This window comes from Lutjanus erythropterus, chromosome 13 (assembly GCF_056507025.1).
Source record: "Lutjanus erythropterus isolate fLutEry1 chromosome 13, fLutEry1.hap2, whole genome shotgun sequence".
In the NCBI taxonomy this organism is placed as follows: Eukaryota; Metazoa; Chordata; class Actinopteri; order Lutjaniformes; family Lutjanidae; genus Lutjanus; species Lutjanus erythropterus.
In genome coordinates this window covers 1,231,613-1,251,311 of record NC_139329.1, presented here as the reverse complement: position 1 = coordinate 1,251,311, position 19,699 = coordinate 1,231,613, and the positions used below count along the sequence as shown (strand labels likewise).

The 19,699-nt window shown below is 36.8% G+C and overlaps 1 protein-coding gene across 1 annotated transcript; it reads left to right on the top strand.

Annotated features, from left to right (window-relative positions):
• The first annotated feature begins 1,168 nt into the window (after positions 1-1,168).
• LOC146315968 (uncharacterized) lies at positions 1,169-18,152 on the top strand. The gene is made up of 7 exons (XM_084734452.1): positions 1,169-1,443; positions 6,352-6,406; positions 9,262-9,458; positions 10,898-10,949; positions 12,821-12,939; positions 17,042-17,152; positions 17,582-18,152. Exons 1-7 carry the CDS (start codon positions 1,297-1,299, stop codon positions 17,693-17,695), a joined length of 795 nt encoding a protein of 264 aa, XP_084590578.1. The 5' UTR covers positions 1,169-1,296; the 3' UTR covers positions 17,696-18,152.
• Positions 18,153-19,699: the final 1,547 nt, after the last annotated feature.

Genomic DNA, 19,699 nt, shown 5'->3' with positions numbered 1-19,699 from the left:
CCTGTGTATATATAAGCACATCCTACCCTCTCCTGTTTTCCATTATTAATCATGAACTCTTTTTCTTTCTCTCTTTCTTCCACAGGAACCACAGGAGGATTTGACTTGTTTTCATTGAAAAGGGTAGAAATTGCTTTTCACCCTTTCTGTTTTTTCAATTGATGAGGAGAAACAAATCCAAGAAGGAAATTCTGTCAATGCCAGAAAAAGAGATATGAGAAAATCTGTTGTTAGAGGAAAGGATGTAGACCAAAAGTAGACATCTGATGCAGACATTTTTGATAAGGAAGTGAGTCAAATCCCCCCAGAGGAGCACAGGTGTCAAGAACAAAGTTCAGATCCATGAACTGTGACCTGACAGGGGTGGATAATCACATGATATGATTATGATGATCCAGTCACACCTGTGGTTAATTGTTTATTTAATTTAGAGCTGCATTAACTGTGTTTTTGACCATTTGAGGGCAGCAAAGACAAGAAGTAAAGCTTTAAGAGTCTCTGTGAGCAATTCTTGAAACATCACAGGCATTTGAACCATTGTTAAACAGAAAATATTGTGCTGCTTTACATAAATCTAAGTTACAAACATTAGCCAATTAATATGCTGATTTAGTTCAAAATTAAATTACAACAATCCGCTTTTGGATTGACACAATAACTCCTCTCCTAAACTGTCCAGATTTAAGAGGCTTCAGACACACTGTCTGGCTGTCCTTAGTTAAAACAGTGTCCCTGAAGACAGGAACAGGAAGAACTCTTTAGTTTCTGACAGTGTGGTAACTTCATATTTCTGCAGCTGCGGTTGAACACACAATTTCCACATATTCTGAGTTTTGACAGTATTACTGATTTACTCATAGTCTGTGGACAATATCAGACACCTCTCGAAAGTACAAATACTATTGCACACTGAATTACTACATTTAAGCCAAGCAGATGTCAAGACAAATCACCTCATGAACAAAGGATGATTGTGAAGCAACAGATGATTGGTAGCTTTTGGTTTGAATAAATCTTAACTGACAGACATACCTCTGTAAGGCTGGTGCAGGCTGTTGAATACGCCTAAAAAGTAAGGTAAAGGTTGTCCAAATGTCCAGTATGTGTGCAATAGGTGAGAGGCTGACTCCTGCCTTCTTGCACAGAACACACCTATATCAAGTGCATGACGCACAAAGGACTAGCATTACAGCAACACTGTGCTTTCACACATGTTCAGTCAGTGTTAGGAGAGAGGAGTCAGTCAGTCAGACAGCTGCTGAACTTTGAGCTGTTTGAGACAGTTGACCAACTAACATGTCAGACAAACTACAAGGCAATATTTTTGTGACTGGGAGCAACAGGGGCATTGGTTTGGAGCTGGTCAAACAGCTGGCAGAGAAGACAGGAGAGGACACTCACATTTATGCATGCTGCAGAGAGCCACAGGGAACCAGGGCTCAGGTAACACACACACACACACACACACACACACACATAAACATACTGCTATTAACAGAAGAGCGTAGGAGCTGATTTATGGCTTCTCTGTCAGGTATGGACACTGGACTCATGTACAAAAGGAAGGCTTTTTAATCCACCCAATCAGGGACTGTAGATTGTCGATCAGTAAGATTGACTCAAAAATAACTTGTCCAAGTCCTGAGAGATTAAAGGTAAATTTTGTATGTTACATATACAGAGTTATATGATGTCTACTCTTGAGTGAAATACTAAAATATGAGGGAAGTTGAAATGATTTAGGATGTTTTATGCGTCAATGTGTACATTTTCCCCAGAAACAAATATGATTGCTGTGTGGTTTATGGTCTGTGGCAAAGTTTTTGTCCACAAAGTGCTGTGTTGTTTAACTGCACAGAAGTTGAGGGAGATGGTAAAGGTTAGGTTACAAAAATACTTTGGTTAAACATGGTTTGGTTAATGACTGAAAATAACCAGGTCCTAACTCATGCTTGAAGTCACTCTTTACTTTTTTAACCAGTGCTATTATTGTGTTCTCTGACTGGATGGCCATACCAACACATCATCTGTAAGTTTCTTCCAATACTGTTTTACAGCTCTATAGAGAGCCTAAGTCATGGCTGTCCTGGTGTGCCCAGTGGGACCCAAATTTGGAATTAATATGAACAGTAATCTATGGTGAGAGACAAATTATTTTCTGATGTTAAAACATAATATAACATGATTTTACAACTCAAGAAAATCTCAGGTCCTTGCAGGTTTGTCGTAGTTTAGTGTGAAATGGCTTAGTGCCTTGATTCTCAAACTGTGGTGCGTGTACCATTGGTGGCACACAAGTTCTCTTTAGTGGTTCATGGAAGAAGGTCACAATCATTTTTCAAAATCACATTAACTAATTTAGAAACATAAAATTCTGTCAAAATGTTACAAAATTTCAAATGAAAATACACAAAATATGAGATCCCTGAAAAGCAATTCCAAATAGTACTACTACTACTACTACTACTAATAATAATAATAATAATAATAATAATAATAATAATAATAAATAATAATAATAATAATAGTAAATAATTTAAAATAACATTTGACTTTAATTGTTTTAAAATGAGTCTAATTATGGATAGTTATAAGCTAAGCTGTGATGGTGAGATAGAAGGCAGAGGTAAAATGGAGGTACTGAAAATTAATGGTTTTAAAAACACTGTAACTGTGACTCCAAACTGGAATGAAGGGCATGAGAAGAAGGGCACAGTGGCTAACGTTAGCTTTTAGAGGGAGAGAATCATGTAACTTCAATCATGCAAAAACAACTTCCGGGTGCATAGTCCTTCTCTCTCTCTCTCTCTCTCTCTCTCTCTCTCTCTCTCTCTCTCTCTCTCTCTCTCTCTCTCTCTCTCTCTACATATATACATATATATATGTCCATGGAAAGGGGTGTGACTTGGGTGCTCTATATGGTTAGGCTCAAAAACAAGCTGGTTAGGTTTAGGACAGAGATGGGCACTAATTCATCAAAAAGTATCTTGTTACAAATTACAAACATCTGCTCATCAAATGTATCAAAATAAAAATAATAAAATAAGGACAATGTATTAATTAAAATGCAAGTCATTTGAAATTAAATAAAATATATTCTATACAAACGGATATTATCACATTTTAGCTATTTAGGAGCCTCAGTATGAGTTTGACCTTATCCCCTTATTAACAAGAAGTGGAACTTGAATGGGGATCAAATGTTTTAATCACATGGCTCTTCTACAGTTCAAATGTTATTGGACTGAATGGACCAAATTCTGATAATAAAATGAGTCTTTTCGCAGTAGTTGTGACACAAATAAAAATTGTAACCACCATTTTACAACCTCTTCTTTCCAGTGTAAGATTATTGGGAAAAGTCTTTTTGGATGCTACACATCACATGACTTTACCCGGTTTGGCCACTATTGCTTCAAAGCCTGGCACATTTCCTTGGTTCTCACCACTGAAAACATGAGCTCTGCTAATTTCCTACATCATAGATTTATTGTGGCCAAGCAGGATATCTTGGAGGTGGGAGGCTGTAAATTCAGGGGTGCATGCCAGGTGGTTTTGAGCTACTAGGTTTTGCCTGTTCTTTTCTAGAGCACATGAGTGTGCTAAGTTTCTTTTCTTTTGTTGTATTTAGTGTAATTTAGAAGCTGTGCCTTAGCTGCAATTTCTGATTATATTATGATTGCATACCTTTATCTGAGGGGGAATTTGCACCAGTGTGAGTGTGTTGTCTGACCTAATATTGTACAGACACAAATACAAGCTCTTAAAATATTTTGTTACAAATGACATCTCATTTTTTTCTGCACAGCAAAATACAAATTACAGAATGCTCAAAAGTAATTAGCACTAGAACCACCATGAGGTCATTTTGACCTCCATTACTCTGAATGCAAAAATGGTAAATAGACTGCATTTATATCACCATATACATTATATAACCAGTCAGACACACAGCTCAAAACACTTTACAGTAATGTAACAAGTTCAAGAACACTTTGTTTCAGGGAGGAGAGTCTTTTCCTGTGTGTGTGTGTGTGTGTGTGTGTGTGTGTGTGTGTGTGTGTGTGCGTGTGTGTGTGTGTGTGTGTGTGTGTGTGTGTGTGTGTGTGTGTATAAATATACCAAATTGAATTTCCAGTCATTGTGATGACGTCAAAATCAGATTGTTCTCCAGATTTGCTAAGAGGAACTTTGATCACCACAGGCCTCTTCACCTAGTCAGAAATTCAGTTAGTTAGTTAGTTAGTCAGTTAGTCAATTATTCAGTCAGTCGGTCAGTTAGTCAGTGAGTTAGATACCGCAATAAAAACAAAACAACTCAATCATGCTTGAAGTGCCAGCGTCCTGTGTGTGGTCAGTGTACTGTCCAGGTCTTCAGTGTTTGTGCTGGTTGTAAGCTGTGTGGCAGAACTTGGAGCAGAATAGGCCTGTGGTTCCCAAACATTTTTGACCAAGACTCTCTTTCTTTGTAAATATTTCTGAATTCACGTTCATTTCTCATGAGAGCAAGAGAGTTATTTTTGTAATGTTCAGTCTTCATGAGCAATGTTTATTTTTTTTTATCTGTTTGACAGCTTTCTCATATGTTATTACATGTGAATTTATATTGTTATATTGCTAAAATAAAAGAAATCCTACTGTGGCAAAATTCACAAAATGTTATGTTATTTCATCCATTTTTACATGCTACTTTGAAAACAATGACCAAATATTCCATTATAAAGCCTGCAATGGAGCAAGGTCAAAATGACCTCACAGCGGTTCTAGGAGGTACTGCATTGTTGGCGGTTCTAGTGTTAAAAAGTATTTTAAATAGATTGATGTGAAATACTGCCCAGCTGTAGTTTAGGGGAAACCTTGTTTTGGGGAACTGGCTGAAACAACTGACGTTGTTCTTCTTCTTCATGAATAAAACTTGTACTTCTGGTCAGATTTCACTTTGATGAACAAAATAATAAAGTCAAGGAGCCTCAGTCCCTCTGATATGAATATATGATTTAGTCCAACACAAATCTGTCAACAGAGAAGATGCTGGCACAGCGTGTTCACATGGGCACAGTTCATACCAAAAACTTTGCTCAGCTTTATACGTGTCTCATGTCATACAGAATCATATATCATCATGGCACCAATGACAATATGAACAACTGTCAGTCAGTGTTACTTCTCAGTCAGTATCACCTCAGTAAGTGAGCCACATGTGAAGGACACGTTCATTTCTTGAACAGTCAACATGTTTAGCCTAAATTTTCAAACGGACTGGAGGCAGTAAGAAACGACTTACAGTTAAAAGTACCTTTAACATAATTCTGTTCACATGAACGTTTTCTTACCAAAACAAATTGTGTGCATTTAACATTTTTTTTCTTTCCTGCCCTTTGCTGATGCATTTTTTGTTTCTTAGAGAGTCATCCACATCAGCTGTTGATCAGTTAGTGTAAATCTAGTGGCAGAAATGTAGTTCACTTTAGTTTCATTTATTCGGATTCTCATTAGCTGCACCAAATGCTGCTGCTCTTCTTACTGGAGTCTGACACCTGTGCATAAAATTATACATACACATAACAATACATACATTAAAACATTAAAAAACACTGTAAAAGAAAACACACAGCAGAGACGGTGTTGTTATTCAAATGTTAGTATTGTTATGGGAATGTCCTTATAGTTGTCATTTCCTTTACTGTTTCAAAACATATTTCAAAATTCAATTCTTTCTTCATCTCACACCTGTATTTGAATTTGCCTACTGATAAATTACACAGTATACTATAAACATCTAAATTATTATTACTACATACGATATTAATACCAATAATACCAGTGATAATAATAATAATAATAATAATAATAATAAGAAGAAGAAGAACAACAACAACAACAATAATTATCATTATTACCATCATCACAAGAACATCCACATGATTTCAATATTATTGTTAATAATATTATCAATACCATTACCATCATCATCACACTAAAACCATCATTATAATAGTAAAAATAACAATAGCAACAACAACAATAGCAGTAACTGTAATAGCAATAATCAAGCAACATGATCTGGTGGGAGAATAATCATTATTTAAACATATTTACAACACATTCCTCATATGTTTATCATAACTGGTTCCTACATGTTTTGTTGTCTCTGTTCAAAAGATGCTGTTTCAGTAATAATTTAAATGGAGTTTTCCTGTTTTCTTGTGTGATGTGGTAAAACATAACATGCAAATGATCAAGTAAATAACTGAATGAGCAGTATGTATTTCTTAATTCTCTCTGTATTTTTCCACCCATCTGTCTTTGTCTCATTCTTCATGTCTCCCTCCTTCTCTCCGTTTCCTTCAGGCCCTGAGGGACCTGGCCGCTCATTATCCTGGAAAGATCACTCTAATCAAACTAGGTAAACACAACACACACCCATACCTCTGTGGAGATACTTACATATACACTTGAATTGAAATACCATGAAGCCCTGGCAATGTCAGGCTCTTGTATTCGTAGACTAAGTTATGCTCTTGATTTAATTGTTTGTGCTCACAGATAAGTCCATGTGTCCAAGAAGCATCCATCCAAGAAGTTTTCAAGATGGATTGACATTGTAACATTGTCACATTGTAACCAAATGCTGAAAAGCTTTAAACACATCATTCATTCAACCTTTATCTTAACTCAGAAATACATTGAGTTAGAGACCTCATTTAGAGCACCAAGCTGCTGTAGCTTAATCTGATCCCTGATCAGTTTAGCCATTGAATCATATGTGTGGTGATTCAGTTACAGAAAAACAAAACAAACAAGAAACTATGGAAAAAGAATGAAAATACCTTCTGAGAACGAGATGTACTTTAATTACGAGTTTAGTTAAGCAGTGTAACCACAGCTCATTGAACACAGTTATTTATGTGGGGCTGTACTCTGTAGTCCAGACAGTACGTTCTGCAATGTGAACACAGAACACTGTGTGTTTAATCCTCAGCAGCAAACTCTTTGAAAAGTGAGGCCTGGTTAGTGTTTGTGTTTGTTTGTGTGTGTGCGCGCGCGTGTGTGTGTGTGTGTGTGTGTGTGTGTGTGTGTGTGTGTGTGTGTGTGTGTGTGTGTGTGTGTGTGTTTACCGAACATATGAGCACAACCACCCTCTGCAAACTCTGCCTTTGTGAGTGGTGTATGATTCATGACAGTCAGGATGCCAAAAATATCGGCCTATATAATATTACGGTGTGATGAGGTGAGGAGGAGCGATAAATATTTTCCTAAAACTGGCTGAATTTTGATCACATGACCACTTTAGCCTGTTTTCTGGTGTTATTCATAATTATTACTGAGGCAGGAGAACATCATTTCAACATTAGTCAGCATTGTAATGAACATAATGTAATCTGTGTATGCTGTGTGCAGCTTGACCTTTGCTGCATGTGAGGATGACATGTCAAGCTCACTGTCTGTGATCTGTCACAGATCTGACTGAACAGCTTCATGAGAGTGATAATTTTTCATATTTTAAGCTATTTGTCAAATCAAGTCATTTGGTGTTTTTAAAGTCATGTTATTGAGCTGAAACAGATTCCACATTCCTTTTGCATTCAGAGGCTGCTGACACAGTGACAGTGTGGGTGCTTCAATGTTCAACATACCTGGCTTAATAAAGTTAATGATCACTTAAAGTTTGTCTGGCTTTCGAGCCAATCACAGCACAGAGATGGTCAAGGTTGTTAATGACCTGAGGTCATACATGGACTTAAAAAAAACTCTCTATATTAGATATACTTGATCTTACTACAGTGCTGACGAGGACCAGAAAGAAAGCACGGCCTGAAGACCTGAGGGCCACAGAGAGTGTTGATGTTTTTAGATGTCATGAACCAGAGCGGACCCACATGCAGAATCACAGGGCAGAGGCAGAAGTAAGACAAGAACTGAGGCTTTACTGATGTTTTCAGGCAGGGCAAAGTACAGACTGTTCCAGGAGTCAAAACCAAAAATCAAGATTATCAGGCAGAGGTACAGAGGCATCAGACAAAGGTTCAAACTGAGTAAGCAGACACAGGTCAAAAACCAAAAGTCAGTACAAACAACAGGCAGGATACAAAGTAGACAGAAGCACTCAAGACCTAACTTTAAAGCCTGGCTTTTAATTGAACTTTATCTAGTTATTTATTGTGTATTTATTATTGTTCCGTATTTATCTATTTATTTTCATTAATCTCTTTTTCTCACTGCCATATTCTTCTATTTTATCTATCTATCTATCTATCTATCTATCTATCTATCTATCTATCTATCTATCTATCTATCTATCTATCTATCTATCTATCTATCTATCTTATTATTTACTTATTATTAATTATTGATTAAATTTATTAGTCTAAGGCTATTGCATAACTGCATTTTTTCCTGCTTTGCCTCAAGACTGGGGGGGTCACTGCACCTCTAACTTCAACTTGAGGGGGCATAAAACCCTGTGTGCCTGTGACTGTACTTTTAATATGCACAACAACCTAACAGTGGGACTCACAAGAGAACATTTCTGTATTCTTATCCTAAACCTCTCTTACTTTCTCTCTAAGTTTTTTACAAATGAGTGTTTCAAGTTAGATTCACCAAACTCTCTTAAATGGACAATGGTGTGAAAAACTCTTATTTCAACATGATGAATTCAACAGTAACACGTTAAATACTCCTAAAACTGCCATGTAAGAAGAGAGGAAGGTTTTAGATTTCAACACTCTTAGTGCATTCATAAAATAAAATGGTTACTAAATCTATTAAAAATAATATACAAGAAGAAAAATATCAAATATAAATATTAGAAAATGTAAATTAGGCATAAGAATTTGTAGACAAAAGAAACAATAAAATCGCAATAATATACATGCATTTTATTGTTGTTAGGTCAGGTGCTTAAAAAATGTCTTTCTAAAGCAAGGTGGTCCAAAATGACAGGTGGTCAAGAGGATGTGATGGTCACAGAGAGACAAGAGAATATCATTTAGCCTCCAGCAGGTGATGTTACACTGTCGGCTGCAGAGAGAGAACTTCTTAAAGACCCTGAGGCAGCTGTCAGAGGTCATTTATCTAAATGTCATCAAACTGAGTCACATTAATTCATACATTCATTGATGCCAGTCATGGTCATTTGTCTGATCACACTGTTAAGTGTGCCTTCCAGTAAACCCAGAAGATTTGAACTTGCTATCACTGATATGTAGATCTGTCTGACAATCAGGTGATTCTGTATGTGGTCGTCTCTGTCTGCAGACATGTCAGACGAGGACAGTATCTCGACTGCTGTCCAGGCTGTGAGCGAGCAGATTGGGGCTGGTGGGCTGAACCTCCTCATCAACAATGCTGCTATCAACACGCCGGCCTCACCAGCTCCATTATCTGCCACAGGGAAGAAGAACATGATGGAGGTGTATGAAACCAATGTGGTGGGACCGTTCCTCCTCGCAAAGGTCTGTCTGACTCTTCTCTGTGCTTATAGTATGCATAGCAAACTCACATACATGCAAAACAGATATCAGCATGTTGAGATGATTAAAAGTTGTCACTGCTGCATTCCTCACAGCATCTGACTACAAAACTCACTGTTAAAGGGACAGTTCACCCCAAAATCAAAAAAACTATATTATATTATATTTTTCCACTGGTCTGTAGTGCTGTTTATCCATCTATTGTTTTGCTGTAAGTTACCTAGTTTCAGAGATATCACCTTTTTGCCTTCTCTCCAATTTAATGGAACTAGATGGCACTAGTCCTGTAGTGGTAAAAAAAAAACAAAAAACAAAAAATACATTTGAAAAACAATGTCTCTTTCAGAAATCATGATATGGTTGCTTTCTTTCTGATAGAAAGAAAGTAGTTCCTATGAAACTGCTCAGAACAAGGTCTGTGAACTATCTTGAGTAAATCATAGTCATAGTTTATAGAAAGAGAATTTTGAATTTTTCAAATGTATATTTTGGTGCTTTAAGCAACACAAGCTGAGTGCCTTTTAATCCTGTTATATTGGAGAGAAGGCAAGCATCTTTACAAGTGATATCTCCAAAATTTGGCAACTCACACAAAAAAAATCTAGATAGATAACAAGCACCACAGGCCAGTGGAAAAACATTTTTTGGTGATTTTGTGGTGAACTGTCCCTTTAAATAAGGAATACAGCTGCAATATCTGGTGATGACAATCATCAGGTATCTGAGGTGTTACTGATCAAACACAGACAAGAACAGATGGTGGTCAGCTAAGCACATGCAACTGGTTACACCAGAGCATTTAGTTTTTAAAGAGATAGTTCACCCAAAAATGAAAATTCAGTCATTATCTACTCACCCTCATGCTAACTGAAAGTCAGGTTTAGTTTTTTACTCCACAAAACACTGCAGTTTTAGAGGAAATAAGTGCTGCAGAATCTCCCAAACAACAAAAGTGACAGTGACCAGTTTTGAAATGGAAAAAATAACCCCCCAAAAATATAAAATGCCTCCATACTTATCAGGTGTAATTCAAGTCTCCTAAAACCCCAACATGCCGTTCACTTGCATGCGCACACTGTCACACCACACACCCAGTTCAGACTGTGTGCAGATTCACGTGAATGTGGCTCCAAGCTACAGCGAAGATTCAGGCTAAAAATATGGTGTAAATGACGTCTTTCAAGCCAGCTTGGCATGTCGAGGCTTTAGGAGACATGGTTTAATGGTTTGGGAGATTCTGCAACACTGTTTTTCTGTGAAACTCCAGCAGTGTTTTGTGGACTCAAAAACTAAACCCGACCTTCAATCAGCATGAGAGTGAGTAGATAATGACTGAATTTTCATTTTTGGGTGAACTATCCTATCCTAATTTAGACAATAATTCATCACTAATCATTAAATTATTCCTTCTCTATCTTCAGATGTTTCTTCCACTCCTCCAGAGAGCAGCAGAGAGAGGCTCAGCTGAAAAGGGTAAATATCTTTCCTTCATGCCATGTTTGAATTTGTATCTCACAAAGAGGCATAATGGGGATATTGAAAATAGCAGAGAATTAATGGGCACTTGAGTTTACTGACAGCACAACAGAACCGCTGCAGTACAGCAGCATTAACAGTTAACAGTTTATGGAGAGCTAGGCTAGAACGGGGAAGCATTCTGTAGCATGTGAGATTCATCATTTCAGAGCAGGACAGTCCCCAACCCACGTGTTTTCTGCTGTGGATCTGAACGGTGTAGTGAGAGTTATTTGACCAGGCTTCATGATCATACTCTAAACCTGCTCTTAACCATCATCTGGCACAGCTGGGCTTTACTATGAGAAGGGGAAGAGGATAGAAACACCAGGGTTCAGTACTTCTGCTAAGTCATCAGTCAGGCTCAGGATAGTTTCCAGCTAATGATCTGTGCACTGCTGCAGATTCCAACTAGTTACTGTGCTCTCTAAACTCATTCCCCTCTCATTCCTTCTTCCACTACATAGTCAGCAAACCAGCAATCATGAGCCATGGAAACATGGCTCTTAGGTCTGAGTTAGAGTGCTGTCACACATGATGCGAATGCAAGTAAGTGACCACCTGTCAGCACGTGTCAGATCAGTTTGCATGTTTGAAGTCTGTTGTAGGGGTCAGCCACACACACTTGCTTTCTATTAAGTTTGCATATACAGAATGGAAGTGCAGGAGGCTGATATTCACCAATGTTAATTTTCCGTGTGTGTCGGGTAGGCTGAACCCAGGATAAGTCAGTTATTTTTTGTGAAGCTGTCTAACTTGCATTAGTTTAGGCTATATCTTAATGCACTCATGTTTTCTGTGAGTAACTACCAGACAACAGATGATTCCCGTGAACAGTGGAGATGTAGAAAGGGACAGGTCAAACTGAGGCATGACACGTGCTTTGAAGTCACAAACCATATGTGTGTGACCAGATTGTCTTATTTTGCTGCATTTCACGCAGGGTCAAATTGAGCCAAACATTGCAGAGTGTCCTCTCAAACACATCCTTCTTATTAAACTGTGTTGAGTATTTCATATATTCAAGAGGATTTTATTATATAGGTTGTATATGTACTTCTGTCTGAAGGGGTACGGGATTATAAAAAAAGTGACAAACACTGCCATTTGCCTTCTAGACCAGTGTTTCTCAAACTTTTATTCTGAGAACACAAAATACAATAAGCTCTTAAGGGATTAAATGAATATTTTCTTTATAAATGAGAAATAAATGCTTTTAGTCTCAGTTAATAGGCCATCTTATTACTGCCATTTATTTCCTCTCATTAAGAAAATAAACAAACATAAAAAAAAAGGTGAAACAACTCAAGGCAACTTACTGTACTAGATTTTTGTGTCTTGAGCCCAATTCAAAGCCCTAAGTTTTGAAATAAACCAAAAAAGTTTTGCCAACCTATAAATTTCATTTTAGTTAACAAAATATTATTAGTTGCATTAAGTAACATTAAAAGTTTTGAGTTGGGCTCAAAATTCAAAAATCTTTCAAGTTGCCTTGAAATTTTGAGTTTTCACTACTTTTATAGATAATAAAATCTTATATGACCCATCAGAGTCACAACCCAGTCTTTGGAAATGACTGATCTAGAATCATATGATACTGCTACACTCTAGCTTACATCTGGATGAGGATAATGACAGAATATAAACAGACTTCGTGGGAAACAGAAGAGCAAACAGAGCAATTCACATATAAATTATTACAGTATAGCAATTGATATATAGTATTTTTTTTTTAATTATTCTTGGTTCTATTTCATGACTCAAGTCTGTTTCTCTCTCTCTCTCTCTCTCTCTCTCTCTCTCTCTCTCTCTCTCTCTCTCTCTCTCAGGTGATAACATGTCCTGCAGGAGGTCAGCTATCATCAACATCTCTACCGTCATCTCATCCATAGAGAAATGTCCAGAAACCTTTCCTATAGCACAGATGTACCCTTACAGGACCAGCAAGGTATGGAATGTAATAGACTATGCATATTATTTATGGATGAATTTAAATGATGGCACTGCTGTTATACTTTTAATCTGCAAGAATTCTCTCTGGAGACTGAGTGTTGGTTTATATCAGACAGGAATGCACACACAGAGAGACAGTTCAGGATCAAAGGTGCAGCTATGGTCAAATTAACCCTTTATTAGACTATGTGTCTTCTAATATCTGAACGTATTTACTCAGTGTAGCCTCATTATTTTAAAGGATAATGCTGGCATTATTTTATATTTTATTTTTGTCAGCAAAGCGTTCCATATTCCATGAAGACCAGAACTAAACAATGTGTTAGTTTTTATCTCAATACTTATGACTTCCTCCCTGTCACCCTCAGCTCTAAACCCATTGGTTCAAACTGAAGATCTTTAGAAACAACTCAGAATAAATATTTGAATATTTTAAAAAGAAACTCATACATTTTAGCTGGACACTGTATTTTCTAAATCAAACATTACACATACTACAAAATAATGGATTTGTTGAGAACTGTTTTCATGCTTTCACTGTTTTTAATGCTCTAATGAGTAACTGAAGCTGCAGGATGGTGTATGTAGGATGGAGTATAAACTACAGTGTGTGGACAACATGAAGCTCTATGACTCAGAGGAATGAGATATTTCAGGCTTTTACACACACACACACACACACACACACACACACACACACACACACACGCACACACACACACACGCAGTGCTTATTCATAAGATGTGTTCATTGTTCATTGTTGTCAGGTCAAAGAGATGCATATGTTGCAGTTACAGTCATGGGTGTCTGCACATGGTTCGCCCACATAGGTGTGTTCTTTTCTTCATGTTTCACATTCTTATGAATACACAGAGCCTGGTGACCTTACATTACCTTTATTAAAGTGTCTGTCTTTTCACACCCACCTCATTTGGACTTTTCAGTTTGACTGGAACTAGAATTACAGGTGTGACCACAGTCTGGACCAGACAGCCAAAACAGCCAAAAGAGGAGACCTCAATCTGGATCAAATTGAACCATGGTTTGGGTCATCTGTAGTGTTAAAACATTGTTTTAGATGGTTCAGACTTTCATAGTGATTACAGGAAGTTCTGGCAGGCTTTTGTCAGAACTGGAAAAACAACCATCAAAACTAAATTAGCTGCAGTAACACAAGGGGAGAGGAGAACAAACTGGCTCTTCATAAAAATCATCGGATAAAACATAACTCACAAAAATCATGATGATGATTTTCCGAGAAGATGAGTGAGAGAGGAAATGAATTGCACTGACATCACACTGACGTCAGACACACATGTTTACAACCAGTTGAAGGTACAGGGAGACACAGCTCAGAGACGTGATGTTGACAGGAGCCTTGCATAATAATTGCAATGTGAAACCAAAACTAACCAGATCAAATGTTGTAATCTAACAAAAACATGAGAATTGGTTCAGACTATCGGGTAGATCTGGGCAACAAAACAGTCAAATCAGTTGCAATAAGAAAATTGTTCAATAAACTGTTCAGTAGTTTCACTTTCATGTATTAAATGCAAACTGGCATAAAAGCAAATAACAAATATACCCAGACTCAAAAACAGCACGTCATATCCTTTGTTAATGGAGTGTGCCATGAGCATGGTTCAAATTATGGGGGAACTAAAAAGAACATGAGCTCCCCTGAAAGCCTACTTTGAGATATTCAGGGGGAGCCGTAAAACATTGTCCAGTTTGAAGTTATATTTTATTTCTGTACATTAAGGTTAATAGTACAATATGTCACTGCCTTGAACAGTGCAAGAAGTCTCTCTGTAGTTAAAAAATAAATAGTGCTGTCAATAAATATTTAATCATGATTAATCACAAACAATCACACATTTTTTATTTGTTCCGAATGTACCTTAAAGGGATATTTTTCTAGTTTTTAAAATGGAATTCAAATGTAACTTTATTAAATAAAATACATTAACCAAAAACAATGACAAATATTGTCCAGAAACCCTCAAAGGCACTGTTTTGGCATAAAAAAAAATATGTTCATATAATAACATGACAAACCCATCAGTCCTTCAGGCACAGATGAACATACTGACCTGCTCAATTTAACACTAAGACCAAAACGCACCAAAAACCTCAATAGAAAAGTCAGTTGAAGCTTCTATGGGACTGCAGGCTTCAGATTTAACATTCAAACACCACAGAACCAGCTGTATTTTAGGAAAAGGTTACTCTTTATATGCATTTATTTATTTATTTAGCATTATTATATTAATTATAGTTTACTTCTTTAATAACATACTGGCCTCTGAGGAGAAAAATCCTCACTGTTATTCAGCTCAGTCTATATAATGATGAAACGATGTGTGATATTCATGTTTTTGTATTAATGCAGCAGGATAATTTATATCATTGTCAACAGAAGTGTTTACAGCAGACAGCAAACTGCACACCGACACACTGAGGAGATGAAGAGGAGAGACAGCCTGTCAGTGTTTTTTAAACCACAGAACTGTACAGTAACATTAGGATTCATCATCACTAAAGTCACACACTCTCTCTCCTCCCTCCCTCCTCTCTGCAGCTTGTCTCTCCTCCCTCACTGTAATGATTAATCAGCATAAAATTATGAAGTATTTAAAAGTACACAAATCAGGCTTGGAGTAAAAAAATCACGTACCACAGAAGTGTACATTAATAATATGATTCATGATCATAAAAAGTTTTTTATATCTGTTTCTTTACGTTGAGCCAAACAGACGAGCCTGTTTACACTGACGGCTGACAGGGAAGCTCACTTCTGATTCAAACTATTGGTCAGGCCAATATAACAGAATACCCGTTAATTGTGCATCAAAATAAATAAATAAATAAAAAGTAGTGGCGTTAAAAGCCCTGAAAAAACACAAGTTTGCTGAACAGTGTTAAAAATGTTCAGCTTGACTGTTTTTATCATGTGATATATGATTCATTAAGGAGTAAATATGAGAGGCAGAAAAACATTGCTTGTGTGATTCAGTTTTTTTCTTTGCTCTGATTTTTCTTTGACTGTGACACAGTAGCCTTATGCTGTTGTTATGAAAAGTATAAAATGTTACTGATAGTTAATACTATCTGTGGTATTAAAAGTAGAACTTTTTCTACAGTAACCATGCAGCTGTCCATGCTGCCACACACTTTCATGTATGCACATACATGTGACATGCTCTCCATCTGTAAACTCATTTTGTAGCATTTTATCCAGGACCACAGCACTGACTGACATGCTGCTGCTCAGCTGTGTATCTTTCTGATATTGACTTGTAGCACAGTCGGATTGGCACAAGTCTTTTCAATGACATGAATGTTGGCTTCTTTCCACTGAAGTAAATCATCTACACACACCAGCCTGGACTGACACACCTAAATGAGCAGCAGCCATTGCTTATTATTAAGCACACCTTTGTTTGGCAAGTCATTATTATGTTATCATGTTATGTAATAATTATAAAGCAGAATTCTATGCTAGCCGCACACAGGGAATAATCCTCTGGTCCTGAATGAAGGAAGCTGACATAACTGAACACTGATGAAATAAAATGTTGAGGGGAATAACCCCTGTCATCATTGTCAGAGCCCCTGTTAGAATCAGATCACAACAAAAATGGCATTGTTCTGATTATTCAAAATGTTATATTAATTTATTAATCACACATTTACAATTACAATGTACTATTTAGTTTCATTTAGCACTCTTTCATTTAAAGTGATGTAAGTCTGAGAGCTGATACAACACAATCAAAGATCTAGTCAGGAGAGAACAACATGAGTAATTGCTGTGAAGCAAAGTTCAAGTTTTTTTTAAATATATACATCCTGGACTTTAGTCTGGTGGTCATTATTTGAAAATTAATATTACATACTAACTCATTATAATACAACATTTAGCCTGAAACTAGTTGTATTTGACTTGCAAACATTAACACAGAAAATCATTTCATTCCATTCTAATTTAGTCAATGGCTTCAGAAACTTGCATGTCTCACTGCAATATGCTTTGAAATAATATACTGAGTGACAGTTTGAGTCTCTGTGCTTTTGTGCTGTTGGCCACCAGGCTGCGCTGAACATGCTGACTCGCTGTCAAGCTGAGGACTTCAAGATACACAACATCCTGGTGGCAGCAATCCACCCCGGCTGGGTCCGCACTGACATGGGAGGAGAAGAGGTGAGCTGATGGAGAGTTCAGAGAGAAGTGCTGTAGGCCCTATAAATATATAAGGGTGAAGGAACTACAAGGAACTTGGAAGAGTTTGGAGGCCCCTGTGGATAGAAGTGGTGTTTCCACTGCTATAAACACAATATATCAATAAAGACTTTGCAAAAAAAGAGATGTTAATATCACATTTATTAACTGTTTTTGTCTGATCCTGTTTGTATATAATAATATTATACTTTTGTAATGATAATAATGCAAAATCTCTTAATTTCAAATTTTTTGGACTTCCCTATGATAGACCCTGGGCAGTTAGCTTACTGTTACCCCCACCATGATGCCCCTGTACTGAGGCCCTGGTTGACTTGATTTTTGTATAAAAGTGAAGAAATGAATGCATTTGTATTGACTCTCTGTTTGTTGTCTTTGTTGTCTCTATAGGCTCCGTTGAGCACCGAGGACAGCGTACTTGGCCTAATCAATGTGATGTCATCACTCAGCAGCAAAGACTGTGGAATGCTTCTGGACTGGATGGGCAAAAGGATCGCCTGGTAGCAGTCACCATGACAACCACATCAGGCATCTGGCTGACAAATGATTTTTACATATAAATATAAACAGCAGGGTGATGTGGGTGTGGTGATCGACAGCTTACATTAGATGTGTCCTCCTGTTGAAGTAAAGTAGTCAGTGCAGAGATGAAGGCTGAGATGCTGACCAATCAAGTCACGGCTGTGATCAATCAGAGACTTGTGTAATATTAGAATCATGTGTATGGGAGCTGAATGCTGATGAATATACACTCAATGTAGCTGATGTTTTCAATCGACAAAATTCCTTGTTATACTTTCCTCTCTAACAGTCTGCCAGTCTTTGGACCAGTGTTTCCCTTTTTTTTTCTGAGGACTCACTTTTTTAAAAATAACAAACCATTATGACCCAGTTTACAACAGGCCTCAATAAATCTTGGGAAGAGTTAATTTGTGCATAAATAAAAAGTCCCTCACCATTTCTATCACCACATTATTACACCATATTATTGCACTTGATAAATGCATTCAAGCTGAATAATTAGATCAAGATCAAGATCATTATCAAGAAAACAAACCTTTAAAAAAAAAGTTGAGAACTGAAAATTTCAGAACAGCTACACTTTTGATTTTTGAGTCCTCTAAGTTTTGAAATAAACTTATCAAAAGAAAAAAAAAAATCCTCATATATAAGCTTTTATATTGAAATAGTTTACTTTTATTCTTTGAATAAACCTAAATCTTTGGAGTTTAGAAACTATAAAAACATGTAATTCAAAAATTATTGAAATATAATTATTTTGGGGTTTGCAGCAGGGTTCTAAAACTCAAATATTCAACTTTATCTAAAGAAGAAAAAAGTAAATTATATCAACAAAACTTTATTGGTAAAACTTTTTCAAAACTTAATTTTTAAGTGGGGCTCAAAACTCTAGTTGCCTCCAAAACTCTAGCCTTGTTTTTCTCAACTTTTTCATTTTTTTTCAGTGGACATGTTAGCCTCCTTCATTAATGAGACAGAATCCATATATTTAGACAGAATTAATGGGCTCCTGTTTTTTCCTCTCATCAGGAAAACAATATACACATTTTAAATACCTTGCCAAAGGTGTTCTACAGATATAAAGCTTAAATTTTCAGAATTTCTTCCATAGTTTTATTTATTTGGTGAACCACATAAAATCTCTTGTGACTCACCTGTGGTTCACAACCCAGTGTTTGGGAATAACTGTTTAGACAGTATGATGGAGAGAACATGTCTTTAGCAGCACAACATGAAGTTGTTCTGTCAGAGATGCAACAGAACACAGGCTTTGTTTTCTTTTATCAGTTATATTTTACTTTTACATTTACCACTACATGTCTGAAATAAACTGAACTGTGGTTGTTGGCTCAAAAGCGAGGAACACTCTACTGCTCTACATAGACAGCAGAACAGACACACTTAAAATGACAGACTTTAGTCATGATCATGTGACTCAGTACTCCAGCCTGCACAGGTAGAAAATGCAGTGAGAGGAGCACTGAGAGCAAAATTCAATCAACTTTGGAATTTCCTCTATTGAAAACAGTGAATTCTTCTGAAATTTCAGACTTTTACTTCCTTTGTTAATATCACCCCCTAGAGGCCACAAATGGAAACTACACAAAACTGTGATCAGTAACCTTTGCTATATATTGTACATGTGTGTGTTTTTCATTTAATTTGCATTTCCACAGTGGCAACAAATGTGTACAATAACCTTTGGCCAGAATATTCCATTAACTCTACTATATTGTACTGTACTAACCTGTGTTCATGTTTATTTTGTAATCCAAATGTTGTGATGTGGTCCCTAAGTACAAGTAAAGCTATGAGACAGCACTAATCAACACTGTGTTGTAAAAGTGTCGTTTCTATGATGATCACCAAACGGCAGCTCTCCTCAGCACTTTACAACGTCTTCATTGACATTCCAAACAATTGTAACACTTTCTATGAAGTTCATGCCATCTAATGCATTATAAGTATATTCATAAGACATTATAG